Below are 27938 nucleotides of genomic sequence, written 5' to 3'. Positions count from 1 at the left end.
CCAACTATTAGGCTGAACAAAAGTTGACTCGATATTTAAAATGCTCCAGGTGCTTCAAACCTCTAAGCAGATTACATTATAAGCTCTGTAATCGGTGTCATAGATGTGTTCTCAAGTGACTTTTACAGAAGCCGCAAAGAAGAAGTAGATGCAGCAATAAGCTAAATGAAGGATGGAAAAGCGGCAGGCTCTAATGGGGTACCAGCGGAATTTTTTAAGTATGGAACCGATGACTTAATAAGCAAGCTTACTGCAGTTTCCAACGAGGTGTTGGGAACAGGTGTGATTCCTCAAGAATCAAAAAAAAGCTGGTCTGAGATGTCGAATTATCGAGGAATATCTTTTTTAAATTCGTGCTATAAAATATTTACAGCTATTCTGCAAACACGGCTCAATAAATGGATTGAAGAAAATAAGCTGTTGAACGAATTTCAGACAGGCTTTAGATCCGGTTACTCAAAAATTGATCATATCTTTCTTCTGAAGCATTGCGGATTTATTTGTAAGAAGAAGAAAGAAGTTATACGCGTTTCGATTTGAAGTCTGCTTTTGACACGGTGAATAGGCAAGCTATTTCCTATAAGCTCTTTGGTATGGGAATGACGTTAAAATTGAATAGAGTCCTGCAAAGCCTGTTTTGAATGGTACAGAAAGGTCAGATTGGTTTAGAACTGAATCAGGCGTTAGACAAGGTTGTACGACGAGTTCAAGCATATCCGCTCTTTTTATAGAAGACTTCGTCGATTTCTTACCTGCTGGTATCGAACACGTGGGAGAATTAATTAAAGCACTTCTGTTTGCGGATGATATATGTGGTTTTCGCGTAATCTCCAGAATCACTACAGTTTATGGTAGACCGGATTTTTAATATATGGAACCTAATAGTAAACATAGAAAAGTCCAAGATCGAGATTTTCAAAACAAAAATATCGCACACAGCAGCAAGTACACTGTTTTCAAGGCAGTAGCAGAATCAAAATTATTCTATGCAGCTCAAGTATGGGGATCGAAGCAATATGAAGATGTGGAAAATTTGTTACGCTTCTACATTAAAAGGGTCTTCCAGCTGCCGCCTAATACGCCAAACTATATAGTTATGTTGGAAACGGGACTGCAGCCACTCTTTGTGCTAACACTTCGAATGCAGATTGATTATGTGCTCAAAATCATTAATTTGGATAATTACCGGTTACCGAAGGTAGTGGCACTTCAGATTATTCGAGAGAGTTCAGGCTGTTATGCAGAATGGTTGAAACTTGCTAGGGAGAGTGACATGGACCTTAACATAGATAACTTTGATTTCAATCAATGGAAAGAATCACTGTAACACCTAATTGCAAAAGTGGATGATATGTTATGGAGAAAATGCCTTTATGAACCACTGGTCTCTGTACAGAGTAATTTAAGGGCAAGTAAGTAAAGTAAAGGGATTTACCAATGTTATGCTCCTTATGTAATCTACAAGTGAGAGAAGATGTATTTCACTTAATGGGTAAATGTCCAATTCTTAAAGACATCATGAGAAATGCTCTTAGAACGGTTTTTTTAAATGAAAATGAAATGTTGAACGAAGTCGACTTTAAAAACTGTATATGCACTTCAAACTGGCTGTAAATTATAGGAGGAGAAATGTTAATGAAAGTTTCTGAAGATAATATTTAATTTCAATAGTAAACTATTCGACAAAAAAAAATAAAAAACTTTTTAAATCATGTACAAAATTTGTTTATTTATGAATTATATTCCATAAAAAATAAGTTTCCAATTTATGTTTTGTCACGGCAAAATGCCATGATTTTTTTGATTTTTGTAAACAATGTAAATTATTTAAGATGCGCAATAAAAAAATTTCTAATCTTATCTAATCAGAAGCCGCATAAGTAAGAAAGAGGAAGAAACCGTTTTTGACCTGATCTGTACATGCTCATCTAGCTCAAAAATAAAAGAAAAAGATCTGAGAGAATATAAACATTTAGTAGTATCAAGTCCTGTGTTCATTATCTTTTTAAAATTTTGCCTAAGAACTATTTTTAAAATGTAACCAAAATTTCTTTGTGGCCTATCCCACTGTATACAAACATCGCGAAAAGGCTCACGATTGCCAAACTTAACCCAATAAGGAGATTTATTTGTGCATTTATCTTCAACTAATATAATCGTTTTGGACGCCGACGACGACGCCGCGCCAAACCCAAAAAATGTCTTTTAAAGTAGGTACCTAACCTATAATCTAGCGACGATGACGACGGACGAACGCGAAGATAAGATGTCTTGAAAGAAGGAGAATGTCTATAATTTGAACTAATTTCCACATTATCTATTCATTTTCGTGTTATCTAGCAGAATGTTTGAATAATGCATATTTTAAGTTGTGTGTTAGAAAATGTTGATATGTATTTAATGCATTTTTGAACACATTCGTGACATGCTCTAATTTAAAGGGGCTTATACAAAGCTTTGCATATATTTGTTCAATATAAGATAAAAGAACCCAATTGGCAAGTTTTATGTTTAAGCTACTTGTTTTATATTTAGGGGTTAGTTATCATATTTCATTGACTTTAGTTTGAAAATATTACAATTTAGAATCCATTAACAGTAATTCATGATGAATACGTTTTTTTTAAATAAGTAGAAAGCTAATTTGGAACGATGTAGTAAGTTTTTTTAAGCGATTTTTCTCAGTTGCGTATTGAGATAAAATGATGATTTTTGTTATTAACTTTCTAAAGGAAGTTATTGGAATCGGTAACATTTATCGAAGAGGAAATGTAAACATTTTTTGAATGTAAAAAAAACAGATATTTCGAGTGATAAAACTTTGTTGCTTACGTAAAAACATGTTCCTAGAAAAATCGAATCGGTATTTCTTTTATAAGAAACGAGCTGACCCGGCCAAGCGTTGCTGTGGCTAACGTTGTTTGTCAATGTACATCTTTGTAAAATATTTAAGGGGAACAATAGAAGAACATCAGACATGGCAACTACCATGCTTTTTTACATATATGCCATTTCTAAGAAAACATGGCGAACTTCAAGACTGATTTTCTTCTACCCTTACCCCTAATTATAATGAAATTTTTATTAACGAACGAAGACGGAAACGTTAAAGCGGGTATACAAATTCACAGGTTTGGGATTTGAAAGTGGAGGACTTTGAACACAATCGATTGAGATTTTCGTACCGATTGTACAAAATGAGTATATTACAAAGTTTTTAGTAAATAACATTTGACAGTTAAACTTATAAATAACGTATGTAGGGCAGATAGTATAATTTTAATTTCAGTTTAGTTTAGCACTAAACGGTGCACAATATTTAAGGTTAACATGCCTTACACAAACGGTTTTCCTGCTCGTAAACATGCAACATGTATCTTCCCATTAGAAAAACATGGACTTTTCAATTCGAAACAACAAATGCACATTGTTTGGCCTTGAGACTTATTAAAGTTATTCCAAATGCTGAACAAATTAAAAACCGTAACCTTTTGAAGGCTATGGTTCCTTCAAAAATATTTCCGTTGATCTTTTTGATGACCAAACGTATAACGTTGTATAACTGAGGTAAATTTAAATTACGCAGGAGAAAAATAGGTGAAATAATCTTTAATCGAAGATTATGTGTTGGCAGTCCAAGTATATCTAGTGAATTTAAACTATGATTTTCCTTAACAACCATCATAGTGGAACGGCAGTCAATGCTGAGGACATGCAAGGACCACTTCTGCAGACTGTATAACGGCGACGACGAACCGAATTCCGATGTCAGGTAGTATGATCCATTCAACACAGACGACGAAAGCCAACAACGTTCTCCCGACTTAGACGAAGTAAAGATTGCCATAAATAAGGTGAAGTCTAACAAAGTCGCTGGAGCGGATGGCCTGAATGCCGAGCTGGAGATAAGTTGGTTATAAGCATGCACCAAATTATCTGTAAGATATTGCCCCAAGAAAGCATGCCCGATGAATGGGACCTCAGTATTGTTTGGCCAATTCTGAAAAAGGAGACCCTCTTAACTGTACCAACTATAGAGGCATCAGTCTACTTAACATCGCTTACAAAATCTTCTCTGCCGTATTATGTGAATGTCTTAAGCTTATCGTCAACAATCTTATCAGTGTGGTTTTAGACCAGGAAAGTCCACAGTCGATCAAATATTCACATTACGGCAGAACCTGGAAAAAATCCAAGAACACCAAATCGATACCCACCATCTTGTCATCAATTTCAAGGCCGCGTATGACAGCAACTACAGTGACGAGCTGTATAGAGCCATGTCTTGTTTTAGCATCCCTGCCAAACTCGTCTGTTTGTGCAGGATGACCATGGAGAGTTCACGCTGCTCAGTAAAGGTTGGAAACAGCTTAACAAAACCTTTCGATGTCAAAAAAGGTTTAAGACAAGGTGATGCACTGTCATGCGTATTTGAAAGAATAGTGCAGAGCTCCCACGTCAACACTAGAGGAACTATCCTTCAAAAGTCTGTACAATTACAAACATATGCTGATGACATTGACATAATCGGAAGAACTCAGCGTGATGTCAATGGGGCTTTTGTGAGTAGTGAAGCAAAGGCGGCGAAAATAGGATAAACGGTTAATGAGGGCAAAACAAAGTGCATGCTGACGTCTAGAAAGGACATACAACACCGACGATCAGTTCAAGACGTCACCATCCACAGACGTAACTTTGAGCTAGTCAAGGTCTTCGTCTACCTAGGCTCCGCTATGAACGCATACAACAACACCAGCGATGAAATCAAACGAAGAATAAGAAAGCAATTGGGTGGTAAAGTCCTCTCTCTAAGGACCAAAGTGTCGCTTTATAAGACCCTTATCATCCCCGTCCTAATATACGGTGCAGAAACATGGACTATGACAAAAGCGAATGAAAGATGGGTCGTTTCGAGAGAAAAGTTCTTCGTTTGAACTACGGTCCCGTATTCATCGAAGGGGAGTGGAGGAGAAGATGGAACGACGAGCTGTAGGGGCTGTACAGCGACGTAGACTTAGCCAGAAGGGTAAAAGTCCAACGACATCAAGAAGTTTGACATAGCGCCATCTATTAAAAATTTACTATCATCCAGTCAACAGATGTCGCCATCTGTTAGAATCATTTGGAGCTAACAAATATTTGTAACTGTCAAATAATAGACAAATAAATTAATATTGCGGTCATAAATTGAGATGTAAGCTATTCTATCTTTCAAGCTGGATCGGTTAAGTAGTTTAGGAGTCAATCACGGACAAACATTGTGACACGTAATTGATATGTATATATTTAGATTCAAATTTTTAAAAATGCATTCTTAAGTTGATAAAAATTGTTTTCTACTTAAAATGTCGAGAATAAAATAGATATTGACATAAAACAAATTTTATCATATGAAAAATATTTGTTCCATCTTTTAGAAAAAATCAATTGACTACTTTTTTTACAAAACACGAAAATTCACAAAACCAACAAAACAACTGGTAAGAAATGGTTTTATCCTTTCAAGTCAAGTATTAGTAGAACAAAGAAATATATTGACTTCAAATTATTTATCTCGCACAAAATATTGATACTAATATTTTATTTATTTAGATAAATAGACAGACGGAGTATTTACTGTCGTCAAAAAGAGTCGATTCACACCTGACAATTGACAGGTATAACTTCGAGACGGTATAAAATTTGTTAATTCAGCAAATGGCAACAGCGCGGAGATCAATCGTAGAATTACCCTTGGTAAACACTGTTTCTTTGGCCTAACCCCTTGAACACAATGGGAATTCGGTAGTCGCGGTAAAAAACGCTGTAGCACAAGCTGTCACTACAATCGTTCACTATGTAGCAAAGTTCGCCCAAAATCGTGTAGCGCAGGAAAAACGTCAGCTATCATTTTTGGGTTCGCTCAAATGTTTGTAATTGTGATATGTTTAAAGGCGTGTTCCATGCGTTGCATGTTTTTTTTTTTTTTTTTATAATAAGCGCACACTCAAGGGGATATATTACCCTTATTATGTAGACACAGTGTGAGCACTAGGAAAGGGAGAGAGGGGTTGAAAGGAGATGTCGGTGCACATTGGTTTTGAATTCCTGAATATTGCAATAGCTGGGAAAGACAGAGTGTGGTAAGGCATTCCACATTCGCATAGTACGGCTAAAGAACGAATCTCTATACTTGACAGTACGACTGAAGATGGGCTTGAGGGTATATTGATGAGCATTCCTAGAAGCGCGAGTATTACGGTTGAACTGTTTAAGGGGAGGGATGCAATTGGCTATTTCTCTAGAGCATAAATCATTAAAATAATGGTAAAACAGGGTGAGACAAGAAATATTTCGACGATGTTCAAGTGACGTAAATGATCTTATGATGGTAATATCACCAATCAATCTAAATGCTCTACGTTCAATACTATCCAAGAGGCTTAAGTAAGTTGCAGGAGCACCAGCCCAGAGATGGGAGTTATACTCAAGGTTTGGACGTATATAAGACTTGTAAATAACAGCCAGATCAGAGGAGGAGAAAAACTTCTTGCATCGCCTTAGAAAACCCAAACATCTTGCGGCATTTTTGGCGACATCGCGTATGTGATCGTACAAAAGGTGGTTGGTGATACACATACCAAGAATATCCAGATGTTCAGTTTCCTCGATGGAAGTGCAATTTATGGATAATGGCAGGGGGGGTATATTTCGCTTTAACGATACAAGACAGCATTGCGTTTTCGAAGCATTAAATTCCACGCGGTTTCTTATTCCCCATTGTACAATGCTGTTTAGGTTGGAATTTAATGAGCTTATCATATTTTGTCGTTGCAGTTCCACATCCGAAGAAGAGGGGTGTGAATCTGAAAACGAATATGAAAAGCTAAGAGTACTATCGTCAGCGAAACAATGTATTGGATTAGATGTTGCAGACAGGAGATCATTAATAAAAATGAAAAAGAGCGTTGGAGATAGAACAGAGCCCTGGGGCACACCAGCATTTATTTTGTGGTTTTCAGACTTGAATCCATCCAATAAAACTTGTATTGAACGATTCGAAAAGTAATTACTAATCCAATGAAGGAGGGATTCATGCAAATCGAAAGCACGCATTTTCGATAAGAGAGCCTGATGCCAAACCCTATCAAATGCTTTTAAAATATCTAGTGCAATAATCTTACTTTCTCCAAAGCTATGTAAAGATTTGTTCCACTGTTCGGTGAGATGAACCATGAGATCACCAGTGGACCTATTGCTACGAAAGCCATACTGTCGGTCATTAAGAAGCTTCCGTTCTTCAAGATATTTCTTGAGCTGATAATTAATCAGCGTTTCCATGACCTTGGAAAGAAGGGACGTAAGTGCAATCGGTCGATAATTAGACGGTGTTGTTTCCGTTTTTATTTTGTGCAAGACAATTATTTCTCACTTTGACACTTTTTGAAAAAAGAAAGTTTTATGTAGTAAAGCTTTGACAGAGATGCAAAATTCGAAGGAAACAAACGGACACCAATATCTAGAAAAAGGTTAACAGTTTTATAAATGGTAAGAATTGGAATTTTTAGTTTTTTGTACACAAGTCCATTGGGGCTATCAAACAAAATTGTCTCACTTGTAGATTGAACACTGCGCAGTTTTAAAATTGAGCCCTCAAAGTTGTGTTATCTTGGGGTCAGTGACAACATACTTTAATTATTAATAACAAGATTTAACTTCAAATTAATTTTTCTACAGTATTTGCTATCGAATCCAATTTATTTTTTAAATTTCAGTAAGTTATATACAAATTAAAAAAAGTCAATATACTGAACGAACCCAATAATACAAAATACAAGAAATAATTCAATGTGCTAAACGAACCCAACGGCTTGCTTTCATATAGTGCTGTGAACAGACACACAGATAAGTCAAAATGTAGCGCGACTAATAGCGGAAAGTAGAAAATTATTCAACAATGGCGATAGCCATTGCTGCAGCAACAGCTTCCCATTGTGGCGCTGTGTACTATTTTCGTATTTTTCAACTTTGACAGCGCGACAAGCGACTCCATTCTGCTGGGGCAGTAATGGCTGAAGCACAAACACGCTTTAGCTTCGGCTTCGCCTGACGTTTACTAGTTCAGCCATAGGAATTCAATGCATGCTATCACAATGAAGCTTCGACCTCATGTCCTCAAAACGGAAGCTCTAGTTCAATTATCTGAACATTTGCTTTGTCTGACAGCTCATCAGCTGTAAAAAAATGTCAGCAAACAAAATATTTGCTCTTTGGAGGGATGAAATAATAGAAATGTCATTCAAAGCAACCTCGAAGGAGGCCTAACGTAACGCAGACGAAGCCGAAGCTGAAGCGTGTATGTGTTTCAGCCATAAGCAAGCAGTTGAGAAATAAGGCCCTATCGCGAAGTACCAAAGAGACACTTTACAAAACCTTAATAATTGCAGTCATGCTGTATGGTTAAGAAGCATAGACCCTCTCCCAGGCGGATGAAGGATCTCTTGGTATATTAGAGAGGAAGTAACATATAGCGGAGAAGATATAATCATGAGCTGTATGAGATGTACAGCGATTTGCCACTGGTCAAAAAACTGCGTGTTCAACGCTTAAGATGGCTAGGACATGTCAAGCGAAGGAACATCGAAGCTCCAGCCCGTAAGGTATTCAACGCTAAGCCTGAGGGAGCAAGAAGCAGAAGCAGGCCTCATCTCCGTAGGAGTAATCAAGTTGAGGCCGACGCACGTCAACTTGGTATTCGAAACTGGAGGCAGCAAGCTAGAGATCGAGTAAGCTGGCGAAAGTTATTACTTGAGGCCCAGGAGTACAATGCGCTGCGCTGTAGCGTCAACTGAAGTAAAGTAAAGTAAAGTAAAGTAAGACAGGCGGGCACGTATGGACAGTCAGTGTAGGCTTCATCAAAGCGTTTCTCCGCAATTTAAATTTAAAACGATTTTAAAAGGTCTTTTAGCGGGTGTAGTTTTTTTTAAAGACATCCAGCTCCTTTTTTAAATACATCAAAACAAGTTGAAAGAAATAAGTAAAATTTTGTGCTTAAAATTTAAACATAATTTCTGACAAATGTTTTTGGCGGCTACACTTTATAAATAGCTATTAGTCAAACTAAACCGAGTCCCCGGTGTTATTTTGTCAATAGTTCTTCGTATGTTGCTTTATAATAAATGTTCAATCAGATGACAGTTTTTGCATAGCGTTATGTCAAAGTATATCACGACTCATATAATATGTCAGCTAATTTGATAGTTATCCCAGTCGGAATCCCTTATCTCAAATAGAAACTATTTATTTAACATTATAACACTTCAAGTAACAGAAAAGTTTGAGAAGTGCCAAATGCCTGTTCTTCCATCTTGAATCCAAAAAATGAATGATCCGATTCTATGAAATTATAGAAAGTGTAGAAAAAAAACCTAGTTAACTGATTATTGAAGCTTAAAAGGTTGATTTTTTATTTTTTGGTCACTACATCTTTCCTTCTTTATGGAAATCAAGCATCTTTGACAAGGGCGCTTTTCAGAATGTCTCTCCATTCTTGTTTACCGTCAAATCACTTACGTACAATGTTATAGAACAACGTCTATCAGGCCAGTTAGTTAAATAATAAATAAAGAAGTCTTTTAACTTCTATGTTTCGAACTTAGTTTCTAAATGATTTTAAGCTTACATCCCCTCAGGTTTTAAAACTTACTTTTGGAATTTCCAAAAAAGTTTAAGTCAAATAAACAGATAAAACTCCAACAAAAACATTTTATTTTAACTGCATTGCGAAGTTATATTTCGGTAGTCTTTTGTTGAATGTATCTATATTATCGTATAATAAAACCACACCCTAAGGTTAAATCGAGTCAACAACCTAAAAGAAGAATTACCTCGAATATGCATTTGCTTTGCGTGCCAAATGGATTTATACCTCACCTACCGTACCAACAAAGAAGCTCTGGACGGATGGACGGAAAGGATTTGCATACCTTCTACATACATTATACTTTTGTATACACACATATGTAGATAATGTAGTTCTTTCGACACAATTTATTATTATTGTTATAGTTTATTGCTGCGCAAATGTTAAAGTCTACAAAATATTTTTACTTTTTCAACCCTATTGGCACAAAAATGTTAAATGTATAACGACTTGTATTCATATAACCGCCTATCTTAAAGCCTCCAAAAAACAAATAGACATTAAAAAAGACAGACAGACAGAAAGTAAAAATATTGTTTACACGCCATAGCCAAGGGTTTTATAAATATATTATTTTTTTTTTCATGCAAACATAGACAAATAAATTATTTATGCTAAAATATATATAAATAAAATTAAAAAAACAAATGTGTACAAAGAAAAAGCCTTTTCAAGGAAACACGAATTCAGAAGAAAAAAAATTAACAAACCATAAAATAAAAATAAGGATGGGTTTGGGGGCTGGTACGTTTTAATGAGATACTATACCTACAGAAGATTGATGACTTAACGAAGTCCGTTTTAGCTAATTAGTGATTTGAGTTTTAAAACGTTCGAACAACACGCAATAGTTTTCAATTTATTAAATTGCTTGCAAAAATGTTTTGTCTTATCGTTTTGATTTAATCATTAATTTAGTAAATAACGAAGAAAGCGAAGAAAAGTTGTGGTAGGCTCTCTCCACTTCTTTAAAGGTCAAAACATTTCTGTAAATATGTAATACAAAAATTAATGTTGAAAGTGCTTCAAAATTTAACTATAACTCTCATAAACCTGTTATAGGTCCATAAAATGCTGTCATAAAAAAAAGAATTTCAATGGCGACGTCTTGGACAAAACGTCATCATAGACAACTATATCTTTGAGGTAGTTAAGGACTTTCTCTATCTAGGCACCGCTATAAATTCAGATAACGACACCAGAAACGTACAATCAAACGGCGAATAATTGCTTTTTCTTTGGACTTAGAATTCAATTGAGTATATACTATATAGTAAGGCCCTCTCTTGAGCGTCTACATTCAATCTATTTCATTACTGACTCTGAGGCTTGGACCTTGTCGTAGGATGCATTGAGAAGAAAATTCTTACGGTTGTTTTTGGTCCCGTCCGATGGAGAGTGGAGGTCAAAAGAATTAAAATTCAAGAACTTAGATGGCTGGGTCGTGTAGTGTGAATAAACATCAAGGCTTGAGCCCCGAAGGCCTTCCGAGTTTTGATTGTTTAAGAAATGTTATTAAATTATTTTTGGGCTTTGAGATGAAATTTGTGAATTAATCAATCACATAACGTAGCATATCAGGGAATTAGTCATTTGAAATTTCATGATTTTCAAGTTAAGTACATTGCTCCATATTTTGAGTCGACGCCATTCAGTTGAGCACCCCATGGCTTCTGGCGTAGACCACTACGCCATCTGTCCAACATAAGCATGGTCTACCTACCATAAAATGTATTACAAAGGACTTTCCAAGCTGGTTCCTCTTCACTCATACGAGCTACTGTCGATCCCTCCGCAGTCTAAGGAGCTTAATTCTTACTACAACATCTGCTTCGAGGCGTAATGGTTAGCGCGTAGAATATTTCTTGTCATAAAAAGTGCTTTTTTCAACAAAGACGTTCGGATTCGACATATAAACTGTAGGTTCACTCCATCCCTAAGGTGACTCACACCAATGGTTTAGAGTTGCAGGTCAGTACGGACTGTTGCGCCACCTAACTTCTTAACTTCCCATAGGAAGTTATTGAATCTAATGGGTCCGATTTGTCGGATTAAAATTTTGGAAATTTCTCCACGTATGTACGTTCGCGACGGTTTTTCGTCGTCCATAGCTGAAGAACCAGAACGTCAAATAAATTTTGTTATAATAATGCAGAAAGATAAAAAAGGGCTCTCAAGAAAATTGCGTGGGTGGTTCTTTTTTTATAATAAACACACAATTGGGGGGATACTACTACCCTTATTATGCAGAGGCACAGTGTGATCACTAGGAAGAGGGTTTAAAAGGAGATGTCGGTGCACATTGTATTTGAATTCCTGAATATTGCAATGAGTAGGAAAGACAGAGTGTGGTATGCCATTCCACATTCGCGTAGTACGGCTAAAGAACGAATCTCTGTACCTGACAGTACGACCGAAGTTGGGCTCGAGGGTATACTGATGAGCAATCCTAGAAGCGCGAGTATTATGATTGAACTGTTTTAGGGGAGGAATACAGATGGCTATTTCACTAGGGCATAAACCGTAAAAATATCGGTAAAAGAGGGTGAGACAAGAAACCTTGAGACGATGTTCAAGCGAAGTAAATGAACTTGTAATGATATTATCACCTATCAATTTAGGTGCTCTACTTTCAATACTATCCAAGTAGCTTAAGTAAGTTGCAAAAGCACCAGCCCAGAGATGGGAGTTGTACTCAAGCTTTGGACGCATATAAGTCTTGCAGAAAATAGGCAGATCAGAAGGTGTGAAACATTTCTTGCATCGCCTAAGGAAACTCAAACACCTTGCAGTATTTTTGGCGGCATCGCGTAAGTGATGATTCCACAAGAGGTGGTTGGTGACACACATACCGAGAATATCAAGATGTTCAGTCTCTTTGATGCAAATGCCACCATGGATAAAGACAATGGGGAATTTCTTGCTTTAACGATACAAGACAGCATTGGGTTTTCGAAGCATTAAATTCCACGCGGTTTTTTAAATCCCATTGTACAATGATGTTAAATTCAAAATTTAACGATCTTATCATAATTTTTCGTTGCAGTTCTACATCCGAAGAAAAAGGATGTGAGTCTGAAAACAAATATGGAAAGCTAAGAGTACTATCGTCAGCGAAACAATGTATTATATTCGAAGTTGCAGACAGGAGATCATAATTAAAAATTAGAAAGAGTGTTGAAGATAGAACAGAGGCCTGGGGCACACCAGTATTTATTTTGTGGTTATCAGACTTGAAATCATCCAATACTACTTTTATTGAATGATCCGAGAGGTAATTTCTAATACAGTGAAGGAGGGATTCATGAAAACTGAAAACTCGCATTTTCGATAAGAGAGCCTCATGCCAAACCCTATTAAATGCTTTTAAATATCAAGTGCAATAATCTTTATTTCTCCAAAACGATGCAAAAATTTATTCCACTATTCGGTGAAATGAACCTTGGATCACCAGTTGACCTATTGCTACGAAATCTGTTTTGCCAGTCATTAAGAAGCTTCCATTCCTCAAGATATTTCTTAAGTTGATAATTAATCAGCGTTTACATGACCTTGGACAGAATTGATGTTAGTGCTATTGGTCGATAATTTGTGGGAGAAAAATAATCGTCTTTTTTGGGATTGGCTGAACAAATGCAGTTTTCCAACTACTCGGAACGAGTCCAGAATAATAGGATAGATGAAAAAGCTAACGTAGTGGTTTTGCTAACGTGAAAGAACACCTCTTCAGAATAATAGCGGGAATACAATCTGGGCCAGCGGATTTATGAATGATGAGATCTTTAAAGACTCTTGCCACAATTCGAGTACGAAAAAAGATTGGTCTCATAGAATCATTTACACATTCAAGAACTGAGGGAGCCACTATCTGTTAAGGTGAAATTTTTGGAAAACTGCCTGCAAATATCAATAGAGCTTACCAAAGGAGGGTCGTTGACAACAAGCGTCGAAACCGTTATTTACGATTGACCAAAATTCTTACGGCCTTTGGGACATTGTAGTATTTTTGACTGTAATTTTTGGTCATGTAAAAATTTGTTCCTTCGAATATAGGCGTTGCAGGCTTTCTTGGCTTGCTTTAACCTTTTCCGGTTTTGTTCAGTTGGGTTGGCTTTAAAACACCAGAAGCTCACCTTTTTCACCTTGTTAACCTCTTTGCAGCTCGAATCGAACCACGATTTAACCTTTGGTTTAATACTTTTAACCCTATTCGGGATAGATGTTTCCATTCCTATATATTAATCATACTAGAAAGCATATCTGCACTGGAGTCTATGTCGCTACCGAGGAAGCATAGCGACCAGTTACAAATCCTAAGGAAAGTATTGAGACCGTCCCAGTTGACTTTGTAGTACTGCCAAACGGTTCTCTTTGGAGCTTTTTTTTAACGGGGTTTGTTTTACACAAGAAATTTGCAGATATGACACCGTGGTCCGATGTGCCTAGAGGCGTCAATACACCGATTTTCTATTTGTCAGGATCAGAAGTGAAAAACAAGTCCATTGTATTTTGTAATCGGCCGTTAACGTCTGATATACGAGTAGGCTCATTGACAATGTGAGTAAGATAGTTAAACTCATCAAAAATCTCAGCCCACATTCCATCGGGTGTTGTCTGTCCAAATGGCTAAGCCTCGAAGAATTGTGAACATTGAAATCACCCGTAATAAAAAATTCAGCAGGATCGATATCTTCACCTTCTTGGTATTCACGCAATGCTGATGAGGTCGATGCCGTCTAAGTAAGCTAGTATCTGGCTGGAACTAATGACCATGGTCCCTCTTGATATGCCAGTCCTGATCCGTTAGCTTCATTTTTTCGATTCATATTTGGTATTAAACAAAATTTACTAACAAATTTAAATCAATTTTTTAAAGACTATTAATACCATTTTTAAGTTCAATTATTATATCTCAACATGTCGTTCATAGACTCTTTCGGTATAATAAAGCTTGATGGGAAGAAATACAATTCATCCAAGTTTTTGTTTAAATTTAGCTTGCTCTACCAATTAAAAAGATATTCAAAGACAAATAAGTACGAAAGATCTCTTGCAATCAAAAATTCCAACATTCCGATAGCCGTTATTATCTTACAACAGTAGAATCTTAATTAAACATGCTCCTTTAATGGCACCAAATATTCTTAACACGGTAAGAACATGAATTTCTTGTGCTTGTTCACACGAAGAAACATATAAGATCAAAACAGTGAGATGATACAGAGGTACAGTAATAATTAAAAAGAATCAGGCTTGTTGAAAGTGTCCATTAGGGAATGTTTGGGTTGGCTAAAAAGGTTATCAAAGACAGTTCATAAGCTCTGAGAGAATTAAGGTTTCTTCAACACTTATAACAAATGTGTCCACTATTTTTTCGAGATCTACTATTAGGTCATCAGTAAATTGATTAGTGAAAGAATATTAAATACAAAAGGTGTGAATTTATTTATAAGTTGAGAATTTCTAGACTAGCAAGTATTTCTTCCTCATTCTGTAACTTTTCATTTATGGTTATGCTCCCACAATTCATAATTTACCAACAGGTTTTATTATAATCATATTCCAAAACACTATCAAATGCTAAATGGTAATATATCGACATTTTCTAGGACAACATCTCATTCAACTTACAAAGAATGTCTTTACGACTACACTATGCGACCATATAAGTAACAATTTCTATATTTGACTTTTTAAATGGCTATATCGACATCTTAAACAACTTGCCAAGAATAAAAATAAGAGAAAAAAAAAACAATCTTTTAAGAATCCGTACTCGAACCGAACGCGGAAAGCCAACATAAGATCTTATCGAATATGCGCTTTAAAATCTTTATATAGGTATACACAATACCTCTCGTTGGAGGTACCCATATACTATACAAAAAGTCTTCAAGACTTCAAGTCTTCGATATCTCAGCCACTTGTTATGTGTTTCACACTTATAAGTGCACTAACCTATGGGTAAACTAACTGGCTTGTATAGTCTTGTATAGAGCTTTGTGATTGAAAGACTGAAAAGTTGTTAACCTTGTAACTAACTACTAGGTATAGGTTTCAGGTACATATATGAATGGGAATGGTTTAGGTGCAGCCATAACCTATAGTAACTGTAAAGATCAGTTAAAAGAATAAACGCAACCTTAAACGAAGTAGTATCAGACATTTCAGAACAAATAAAAAGTTCCCATTCTTTTGTTTGGTCAACAAAAAATATCAAAATTTAAGTTGAGATAAAATGTAATTTGTAAAACGTGACAATGTAAGTTCATTTTTAAAAAGATATAAAATATAAAATGCGGGTAATGAATAAAATTTTACTACCATCAGCAATGAACTTGACCAGTTTGATTAGGCCATTTGGAAGAGTTCAGTGCTCTTTTGTTGAAAAGTTATCAAGAGGTATAAAACTTACATTGAAGTCAAGAAGTAATGTTTGCTAATGATGATGTACTTGTATTTAGAGGTCTAAGTTAAGCACTAATTGAAGATTTGTTTAACTTTTTCTGTTTAAAAACTATAAACCTACAATGATCACCCAGGTCGAATTTTAAGAAATTTAAATTGAACGCATTTATGCTAGCGTAACAAAAAGCAGCAACTGTTATTATCGATACTTCAACCAAAATTTAAATTTTGAATTATTAGGGTTTCAAATTAAGTTACTGAAATTTGATTTTACTTAGGTTTTGCTGAAGTTACTGCCAAAGCATTCCAAATTCACCTAGTACGGCTAGAGAACGAATCTCCGTACTTGTACAGTACGACCGAAGTTGGGTCTTACTTACTTAAGGTGGCGCTAAGTTGAAGTTGGGTCTACTGGTGAGTAAAGAGAAGAGTATTACGGTTAAACTGTTTAGTGGGGTGAGGGGTAATACAGTAGGTAACAATGAGTAAGTTGCAGAAATACCAGCCCAGAAATGGGAGCTAATATTATCTTTGGCGTGATTGTTAGTGCGTAGGACTGTCATGGCAGAGGTCTTGGGTTTAATCCTTGCCTGTGCAGTCTAAAGTTTTTTTCACGGGTACTGCCTCTTGAGAGGAAATGACTTTCCTCCAAGAGTAAATTTTGAAATGGAAAGTGCTTTCTCAAATTTGCCGTTCGGATTCAGCCTCAAATTGTAGGTCCCTTCCATTCCTGACAACAGTACTCGCACACAGGAATGGTTGAGAGTTGTAAGTCACTAGGCCCTGGTTCACAACGGACTGTTGCGCCACCCCATTTGATTTGATTTGATTTGTGTTAGGCTTTAACGACAGGAGACAGCATTGAGTTTTCGAAGCATTAAATTATACACGGTTTCTGACTCAAGATTAGAATTTAATGAGCTTATCATATGATGCCGTTTAAGTTCCACATCCGAAGGACAAGGCTGTGATAGATTCACGAATATAAGAAGCTAATGGTACTGTCGTCAGCGAAACTGTTTTATGGATTAGAAATGACAGACAAAAGATCACTTATGAATATAAGGAAGAGATTCGGAGACAAAACGAAGCCCTGAGGGACAATAGTATTTATTTAATTGACTTTATTTTTTTCAGACTTAAAACCAACCAATATAACTTGTATTGCACGGTAAGAAGAATAATTTCTAATCCAACGAAGAAGAGATTCATCAATACCAAAAGCACCAATTTTCGATAACAGAGCTTGGTGCTAAACTCTATCAAATGCTTTTGAAATATTAATAGCAATAATATTACTTTATGAAAAACGATGTAAAGAGATGAGATCGCCAGTGGAGCTATTACTACGAAAGCCCTATTGCCGGTCAGTAACACGCTTTCCGTTCTTCAAAATATTTTATAGAATCGTTTACGCTCTCAAGAACAGGAAGACTCATGACACTTTCCGGTAGCGTCGAATTAGTAGCAAACTGTGGTGCAAGCATATTGGGTTTATAATTATGTCATTGTGGACGTACGTTTTTTACAAATTACCAGACATTTTTACTACCTTTAGGACGTTGTAGTATTTTTTGCCTTAATTTCTGATCATGCAAAAATTTGGTTCGTCGCATATGACCATTACAGGTCTTTCTAGTTTGTTTGAACTAATTCCAATTTTCCTCAGGCGGGTAGGCTTTATAACAACGGAAAATTTGGTTTGATAGATTTTACCTTATTCGGAATAAAATATCTAATTCAACAAGAATTAAATTTGTAACCATATCTGCGCTGGAATCCACGTCACTATCGAGGAGGCATAGTGACGAGTTAAAGTTCCTGAAATATTAAATGAGAACGTCCCAATTGGCTGTTTCATATTGAAAACGGTTCTTATAGGAGTTTTTTTTTAACTGGTTTGATGTATCCAGAGGCGGCAATACACTGATTGTGTATTTATTATGGTCAGAGGTAAGAAAAAAGTCTAGAGTATTGGCGGATTGACCTGGAACGTCAAAGATTAGCCTTCCTTCGAGTGTTGACTGGCCCAATTGGATTTTGATATAAAATTAGACATCTTTTTCAAATATGATTTAGAAAATATAAAGGCTTGTTTAGCAAAAAAACATTAAAACAGTTTCTTCTGAAGCAAAACAAACATAATTTTTTTTAAATTGCACGGATCCAGGTTAAGAAAATATTTTACAGAAAGTGTCATAAAAATGTACCGCTAATGCCGTTTTTGAGAAAATTCAATTTTAAATTTTGATTAAAAATTTGTATTTTTGGTCTTCAAAGCAAAATAACTACGCCAATGTTCTAAAACGAGATAATAGTTTAAGCTGTAGGGTCGAGGACAGTCAGACCAACAAACAGACGAAAGAAATCGTCGGATCCATTTTTTTTCCGAATTTTCTGCCATCGTATTTTCATGTTTGATTAGGTCCTTGTTCACTATTTTCTAGGAAAAATGTACTTGCCAATTAGTTTCTATATGTCCCAAGTAAAAAATTACAGGAGATGTCAGTCCCGAGGTAGATCTTTAAAAAGGTGATACCACATGAATCTTGAGTCTTCCTCCTAAGCTCAATGGAAACAGTTTAAGTCCCTTACGAAACACGAGATTCTGATTATGCTTATATGAATTAGATCGTTAAAGAAGACTTCTCCTAGGTAATTCTTGCGTTTTTGAGCTAGAACTTGCCATGTACAGAGAAGGTGAAGAATTGTTTCCTCCTCTTCCTCGTCCATACAGCTTCTGCAGAAGTCATTTGAGAATACGCCTAGTTGCGTGGCGTGCTTTCCTATTAGACAGTGTCCGGTGTCCGTTGTAAATCTAGTGTTGGCCAGATGTTTTTTGTGACTTGACACGTGGTGATGTTGTTTCACTTGGTGTAGCGTTTTGAATTAGCAACAGTTTAGAAGAAGCGATTGGTATGTCAGTATGAGCCAAACGTGGAGTTCATCACCCAGCAAAGGTGAATATTAAACTGTTATGCCATCTCCATTAGAGATGATCGGCAGTTATGGACTGTTATAGAGTTAGTAGGGACAGAGTTCAGGGATTTGATAGCAGCCTGACTATCTGAGAAAATACGGATATCAGATGTTGATATCACGTTTTCTTTAAGCCAGGACAAGACTTCTTTTATCGCCAAAAGTTCCGCTTGGAATACGCTACAATCATTGATTCTTTTGTTTTTGAACCATCTATATAGAAATGGATTGACCCATCTTCCAAGAATGTCCTATCCTCCCAAAAAGAGGTACTGGGAGGTACAGAAATCTGGAAGTTTCTGTCGAATTGCAGTTGGGGGATGGTGTAGTCTGTGTGCTTTAGAATTGATTCTAAATACCATAGAATTACGGAGTGGCCAATGTTTTTGTTAGTCCACTGTGACGAAGCTTTGAGGGGAATAGCAGAGCTTGCAGCTATTTGTTTGCTAAATATGTCAAGAGGTGTAAGGTAGAGCAAAGTGTCTAGTACCGCAGACGGGGTCGTGCAAAGCGATCCGCTTATACCTAGGCAAGCTGAACGTTGGACTTTATTTAGCTTATCCCTGTTTATACCTTTCTCTTAAGCAGTCCACCATACTGCCACACCGTACATTAAAATCGGTCTGATTACCGATGTGTATAACCAATACGTGATTCTGGGTTGTAAGCCCCATTTATTACCGAAATAAGATTAAATCGGTTTTATGGGGGTTAACACCCAGTCCACACCGATCAGCCCAAAGTATTAGTCTGTCTAAGGCATTTTGTTCTTTAAAGGTGTAAAGATGCTTTCCTGAAACCGCTACAGCAACGTCGTCCCATATTCTATCACTCTGAAACCCTCCGCATCCAGACTAGTTATAACTTCATTAACCACTAGGATCAAGAGGAGAGGGGATAGAATACCACCTTGCGGTGTCCCTCTACTAACGAATTGTCCACCAGAAGAGTTGCCCAGTTTTGAGTTAATTATTCTGCTAGTCAGCAGAATTAACTCCCCAAGCGAACTCTCTTTACGTTTAGAAATGTTAGTGCAGATGTGATTGCAGATAAGTCCACGGTTTTAAAGGCAACCAAAGTGAACTCTTTATGAAGTATGTCAAACTAAAACGTTAAACTCATTCTTTTTTTCAGTTGAAAGTCTGACATTTACGAAAATGGATCGCGTAAATATCGCACAACGCATAAATTTTGTTTAAAACCTATAACAAAAATGGTGATTCTGAAGAAATTTGAATAGACTGGTTACAGATTGGTTACAGATATTGTAAGGCCTGTGCATCATCGTTTCTCTCGTATCATTGAAAATATCGTCGTTCTCAGGAATTAAGACTGTCTTACAGCACATTATGGCGTATTTTTCATTTGAACGTACACCTATGTCCACATAAAGTACAGCTCACACAATAATTAAAGCCAGGTGGCCATTCACAAAGTCGTAGAATCGTCGAATGGGTGCTTGAACAACAGGCGGTGGACGGTTATTTTTCGAACAAAATTTTCTTCAGCGACGAAGCACATTCCTCACTCGGTGTGTATGTTAATAAACAAACTTGCCGTATTTGGGGTTTTGAGAATCCTCAAGTATTGAAAAGAGGCCATTCCCAAAAAATCACTGTTTGGTGCACTCTTTGGTCCGAAGGTCTCATTGAACCTTACTTCTTCAAAAACAACGATGTTACCGTCAATTCAGAGCATTATGGTCATAACTATAACCGACTTATCTTACTTGCTTTTGAGGAATACGACTTGGAGAGACATTTCCTGGCCGCGTAACTTCTCTTCGTGGCGATATCAACTGGTCACCTGAATTATGCGATTTGACACCGTTGGACTTATTTTTGTGGTACTACACGAGTGGCCGTGTTTATGCAGATAAAGCTTTAACTCTTGAACTCTTTAAAACCCACATTCGTCAAGGTCAATATGTGTCAAAAAGTGGTTAAAATACCTTAAAAGAATCGATGCTTGCAACAATTCGCATGGTGGTCATTAAACGATGTAGTATTTCACACATAATATCAACGTTTGAGGTTTATAATAAAAAAGAAATATTATGAAAATACATATTTTTTATTTATTTACGTTTACTTTTGAAACCGCAAAATGGATAGCCTATAAATAATTTAACTTTATTTTTACAGTAACTCATTAATGCACATCGTACCTAATTTCAGAAAATAAATTCAAGAGAACTTAAGGTACCTTAACATTACCACTTCAATGCCAATTGATGTTTATTTTGTATTTCTGTCAAAAACCAACAATAAATTCTTGAAAAGACGTAATTTCGTTCATTAAAAAATCTTTACAAAAGTTTGATTTTATAATCGTGCTTGAAAAAAAAGATTACAAAAATAAACAAACAACGTAATTCTTATTTCTTTTTGTTAACAATAAAACTGGTATTATTTTTATTTTTTATTCGCATCATCATTCTTTTATTCAGCATTATCTACAATACTCGTATTCTCGTTTACTCGTAATGCGATTTGTTGTCTGTTGTGCTCATTTTCAAGTTCATTGAAATTCGAGACAACATGTATCTGTCGGATTGGAATGTGCATTTATCTTGTTTGATAAAATCAATGAAATTAAACAAAACAAACGAAACACAATAAAACAATAAAAACAAACTCCCCCCAAGCACATATTAAAACACTACGCTGGCTGGAGCACCTCAAAATTTGTACGTTTTATGTGCGGTAAGACAGTAACAAATTTTGAAACCCTATATAAGCTTCGTCGGTCATAACAGATGCGGATTTGCATAATTTTGGAAACCGTTTTTCACGATTATTCCAATGACGAAAAAAACCTCATTTCAACTTCGCATCATGACATGAATAAACTCTCGATCTCGACACACTCATTTCGTAAATTGGACAAAAGCCATTTCCATCATCAAAAAAACCAACCAACCAACGAAACCAAAGCAAAACTACAAAAGAAACTTGAGGACTTTGAAACGCATTTTCAAAACACTATAAGTTGGTCGTACTGCTGCACCACCAGAAGCAACCATTTTATCATCCTCATCATCATCGTAATGGCTTCTTTTTTAATGTTTGATGTGAATTTGAGGTTAAGTACAAACATAGAGAGTATACTGACATCCAGCACTTTGACATACTCAAAGAAAATTCAAGTCATAAAAGAAAGTACCTGGCATATTATGAAGCTCATTCGGAGGATGGATTTAGCTAGCTTAGCATGAATGATGAACATCTAACTAAACACTTTGCCTCGTTTGTAAGACGCGCACTTTAATTGTCTTTTGTTGGGCGCCATTATTGCATATTATATGTTATTTGGTCTTCGTCTTGATCTTGGGCTTGAAGCTGTTTAAAGAAATTAAAGTTTTAGGCTTGGTTGAACGCAGTTGCCGTCATGATGAAGTATCGCTTATCGTTTGTCAAAACATTAAAGTGACACAGAAAGCATAGAAAAATAAATGTTGACCAAATCTTATTATTTACAAAATAATTTAAGTTGCAGACTTTTAAGGTTTCACCAAAGATGTGGTCTTTTGATAATTTGACATTGGCATTATGTTAATTTGTGATTTACTAATTTATTTTTCAATTTATCACAACCCACATGAGTTTGTTTATTATTTATTATTATTTCATGATGAATTATGAATCTTGCTCAAAATTGAAACCCACTTAAAATTATGTTTCCTACCTAAAAGTTTGGGTTAGGTGTAACTGACTTGTTTCATATTTTCAAGCTCCTTCTAACGTCACTTGAATTTTTTCTTGAATACATTAATAGACCCTCTAAGTACAAATGATAACCATTTTACCATAAGTAGAATCTTCATGGGTTTTAATAGATGAAATTTTTGCAAAGAGGTGGATTTGAGTTGGTGGTTAAATTTGTCATAAAAGTATATTATGGATTGGAGAAATTTCATAGTTTTCGTACATTTACATACTTTGACGTTTGACCTCACCTCTTATTCATAAAATATGACTAAGTCTCGAAAGTTTCATGAAGTTGGCATTTTTATTTTTTGACCTTTGTTATTATGACTTACTTATTTGTGCAATTATTAAGTTTTGTATCTATATTTTTATTTTGCTTACCATTTCTTTTCGTAAAACTGACAATTGTTTATCCAATGTGGTACCAATTACTTCAGAAGTTCCATTGTTTAATCCATTTCCATTCTCAACACAATCAACATTATTTGGCTCGTTAAAAGTTAAATGTGTACTTAGGCTTTTTGGCAAAGGTGGAAGGTCTGCCATAGATATTTGTCTGAAATTAAAGCAAAAGAAAAAAATAAGATTAATTTATTAATAATAAAAATAAGTTTAGGTTTTTACCTATTATATTACAAGAAATATTTCTATTGTGCAATGCAAACTCTGCTATGGGATTTGATATTGTCGACTCTAGTTAAAGTAGTTCTTTATTTAAAAAGTCTTGTTTAAATTTTCTTAATTTTAAACACTTTAGCAACTCAGCTAACTAAAGAACCAGCCAAACAAAATGATAGTAGACTTTTGTGAAACACGCCTAATTGTAACTGATAATTATATTAAACAAACAGAACGCAAAAATTAAAAATTTAAAAACAAAAGTTAAATTCTCTGCAACCTGCATGTAAATTACTAACAATAAATAAATAAATAAATTGGATGGTGCAACAGTCCGTTGAGAATTAGGGCCTAGTGACTTACAACTCTCAACCATTCCTGTGTACGAGTAATGTTATCAGGAATGGAGGGGACCTAAAGTTTATATGCCGAATCCGAACGGCTAATTTGAGAAAGCACTTTTTCATGACAAGAGTTACTCTTGGAGAATATTTCAATTCCTCCAAAGGAATTGATCAAACTCTTTTGGCCTTTTTAATACCTTCAAATCCTCGACAATATCAAAATCTTGATATTCAGGAAACATTTTTCTTTTATTATAAATACATACATAAATTGACAAAAATTAAATGGATACAGTATACTTAGGTATGTTTCAAGCTGGTTTTCGTGAGGGCTTTTCAACGGTTGATCATATTTTTGCTTTATCGAGTATTGCTAACAAATTTATCCTAAAGAAAAAGAAGATGTATGCTTGCTTTATCGACTTAAAAGCGTCAATCGACAAGCTCTCATTTTCAAAATGGCCTCACTTAATATACCTAGCAAATTTCTTAATATCTACGAAAAATTTATATGTAAAACTTATGCTACAGTTTGGGATGGGGCCGAGGTTTCAAATTGGTTTCAAACGACTGCAGGTGTTCCCCAAGGATTTATCCTCAGCCCAATCTTGTATGCCCTCTACATTGATGATATTTTAGATGGAACTTGTTTTTCTGATATTCGTATAAGAAGTGGCTTCTTTACGCGGATGACTTGGTTATGCTAGCGGATAGCCCATCTTCTCTCCAGCTACAAATCAATAGGGACCTTAAAATAAACTCAGAGAAAACAAAGATAATGGTATTTGAAGCACGGAGTTGTAGAAGGTTGAGAGAAGAAAGGTGGTTCCTTAACAACCAACCTATTGAAATAGTACAGGAATTCAAATATCTGAGAGTGTTGATGTCGGCTAATGGTAGCTTAAATAAACATGTTCAGCATAAGAGTAAAGAAGATAAAGTAGCTCCCAACATAATGTGGCCTACTTTCTTTTCAAACGAAAACATAGACTTAGGATCTAAATACCGAGTTTTCCAAGCAAACATTAACACTTTGTTCTCACCTATTTTGAGGAATTTGAGTTGATACAACGCCTCTTTTTCAAAAGATTATTTCGGTTACCTAATTCGACTTCAAACGATTTATATTAAAAATGTTAAATTGCATGCAGATTTTCTAACAATAGTAATGAGTAAACCAAGTTCGAATCTTCACACATCTATCATGAATGTTCTTTTGTGAACAGAAGCATCGCCATCTAAGGAATATATTTTCAACATTTAAATAGAGCATCATCATCGTCAACAAGAGAAATATATAGAAATCTAGCACTCTTTAAATACTAATGCGACAAATTATTTCAATAATAGATTTTCTGCGGGTGCTATAGGTACAAGGGTTAAAATATTGAACTTGAATTATATTCCGCATTGGTTAGATCTACCTCTCTTTTGCAATGATTATAACAGGAATGAGCGATATTTACCATTTGACAGCTATTTGTCCGATACTACAAGAAATTCGAAGGCTCTATTTTCAACATAGTGTACTCTCTATAGAGGACATTCCTGGAATGTTCAACAAAACATAGTTTCTAAAAATATCTGCAAAACAACGAAAGGCATGAAACATTGCGACGGTGTTCAAGTGATGTAAATGTTCCGGTTATAGTTCTATTGCATATCATTTTAAAAGCCCTTTTTTCTTTTATATATAAAAGACTTAAAGTTGTTTTAATGACACCTGCCCAAATATGTGAGTCATATTCAAGTTTTGGACGAATGAAAGCTTTTTAAATTACAGCCAGATCAGAAGAGGTGAAACATTTGACTGTTTAATGGCAGACAAGAGATCTTTTATGAATATAATTAAGAGTGTCGGAGGCAAAACGGAGCCCTGGAGGACACCATTATTTATTTTGTGATTTTCAAGTTTAAAACCATCCAATACAACTTTTATTGAAGTTTTCGAAAGATAGTAGATAGATCCAAAAAAGAAAAGATTCATCAATACTAAAATCACGCATTTTCAATAAGACATTTTGATGACAAATTCTATCAAATGCGTTAGAAATATCAAGTGCATTGAGCTTACTCTATGCAAAATGATGTAAAGATTTTTTCACTGTTCGGTGAGATAAACCATGAGATCACAAACAGATCTATTACAACGAGAGCCATAACCTCGGTCATTAAGAAGCTTTCGTTCTTCACGATATTTCTTAAGCTGAAAATCAATCTGCGTTTTTATAATCTTGGAAAGAATGAATGTTAGTGATATTGGATGATAGTTGGACGAGCAAGAGGATTCCCCTTTTCATAGGGGTAGGCTGGACAAAGGATGTTTTGCATCCGCTCGAAAAGAGAAGGAAGGATGGAAAAGCTTACGCAGTGGTTTTGCCAGCGTTAAAGATCACCTCTTCAGAACAATAATGGAAATACTATTCGGACTAGTGAATTTTTGAATGTCAAGGTCTTTTAGTAATCTTTCAACTGCACGAGTGCAAAAGAAGATTATTCCCATAAAATCGCTTAAGCTAAAACTCAAAGTCGATCTAAAACAAAGCTTTTTAAATACAACAAACGACTCGGATTTTCACCAAAAAATCATGTTTAGTGAAGATCCGCATTTTAAACAAATAAACATAGAATTGTCGCTTTGAAAATATAAATTTAATTGACAAAAATCATCTTCCTAGTAAATTTTTTACTATTTGGAGCGATTTTTGTGCTAGCGCCCTGCCAACGGCGCGGCGCGTGGCGTGTTTGTACCTTCCTTATTGGAAAATGGATTAGTGCAACTTTTACAGTAAACAGATTGTTTTTTTTTGCCTTTTTTGACCGGAATTGGAAAATATTGATTATAAATAATAAATTTGGTGGCGCAACAGTCCGTTGAGAACTAGGGCCTAGTGACTGACAACTCTTAACCATTCCTGTGTGCGAGCACTGTTGTCAGAGATGGAAGGGACCTACAGTTTTCAGCCGAATGCGAACGGCAAATTTGGAGAATTTGTCAATTCCTCGCAAGAGGCAGTACCCGAGAAAGAAACTTTAGATGGCATAGGCAGGGATCGAACCCAAGACCTATGGCATGACAGTCTAAGGCACTAATCATCATGCAATGGGTACTACGGAAAAAAATATTGATTAAAAAGGCGTTATTTTTCAAGAAGAACTAGAATGTTAAAAATGTAATGTTGTTCAATATATTTTTGATGTGTAAACAAACATCGACACTCTCGTATGACTTACCCTGTAAACGGAATACCATTCTTTGTAGACTATATCTCAAAAACCCAAAAAGATTTCAAATAAATCGAAAATTGGTGTTTGATTCACGATATTTCGTGAATGAATGAAAATATTAACTTCAAAATTATTTAATTGTATTCAAATTTTATTTAAAAAAAAGTGAAATAATTTCAATAATGTCAGGAATAAAAACTTTGAAATAATTCTGCTAAAATTGATGAAAATGGGTTTTGGATAATTATTTTATTACATACAAAATTGTGCTGCTAACTTTGAGTACAAAAAAGAGGCTGGGATGCGACCCACACTGATAACTTAACATCCCGTCTGTCGAGTTGTCTTGCTTAAAAGTTTGTCTATATGTACTCGTATCAATTTTTACCAAATTTGCGTACTATTTTTTGTAGATTTTATTTTTTATGAAAAAACAGACTGTTGGATTTTTATATTAAAATTACTGAATATTGAAAATATTTTCTGTAAAAAAAAAATAAGTTTTAAGCCAATATTTTTAATTTTTGAAAAGCTAAATTTTTACCAAGTTTTAGTATTGTTTTTTTTAGAGTTTTATTTTTTGTACAAAAACTGTCAATTCGATTTTTCTCAACATTTTTCAAAATGTTAAAAACAATATTTCTTATAAGATAAAATAAGCTTGAAGCCTTAATTTCAAGTTTTTGAAAAGATATTTGAATCGATATTCAATTTTTACGAACTTTGAGTAATGTTTTTTTAGATTTTTATTTTTTATAAAAAAAACTGTCAATTGGGTTATTCTGAAAATTTTATCAGATGTCAAAGAGATAATTCTTCGTTGCACAAAATTATTTTAGAGATGAAATCATATTTCAGTCGTAAGATCTTGGAGGTGACAATTTTTATTTTTTCAGTTTTATTGATTTATTAAAAAAACCGTTATATTGATTTTTTTCAAAAAATATACCTGTTTGGTATCACGTTACA

At 35.2% G+C, this 27938-nt stretch overlaps 1 protein-coding gene across 1 annotated transcript in view; it reads right to left on the bottom strand.

Annotated features, from left to right (window-relative positions):
* LOC129954206 (rho GTPase-activating protein gacZ) overlaps positions 1 to 27938 on the bottom strand; it is a 112913-nt gene that overhangs the window by 28788 nt on the left and 56187 nt on the right. Inside the window, exon 2 of the mRNA XM_056067952.1 lies at positions 23161 to 23335. Within this exon, the coding sequence (XP_055923927.1) occupies positions 23161 to 23335 (175 nt within the window). The remainder of the gene's footprint in view (positions 1 to 23160; positions 23336 to 27938) is intronic.

This window comes from Eupeodes corollae, chromosome 1, assembly GCF_945859685.1.
Source record: "Eupeodes corollae chromosome 1, idEupCoro1.1, whole genome shotgun sequence".
In the NCBI taxonomy this organism is placed as follows: Eukaryota; Metazoa; Arthropoda; class Insecta; order Diptera; family Syrphidae; genus Eupeodes; species Eupeodes corollae.
The sequence above is the reverse complement of the archived record's forward strand: the minus strand, read 5'-3'. Positions and strand labels throughout refer to the sequence as shown.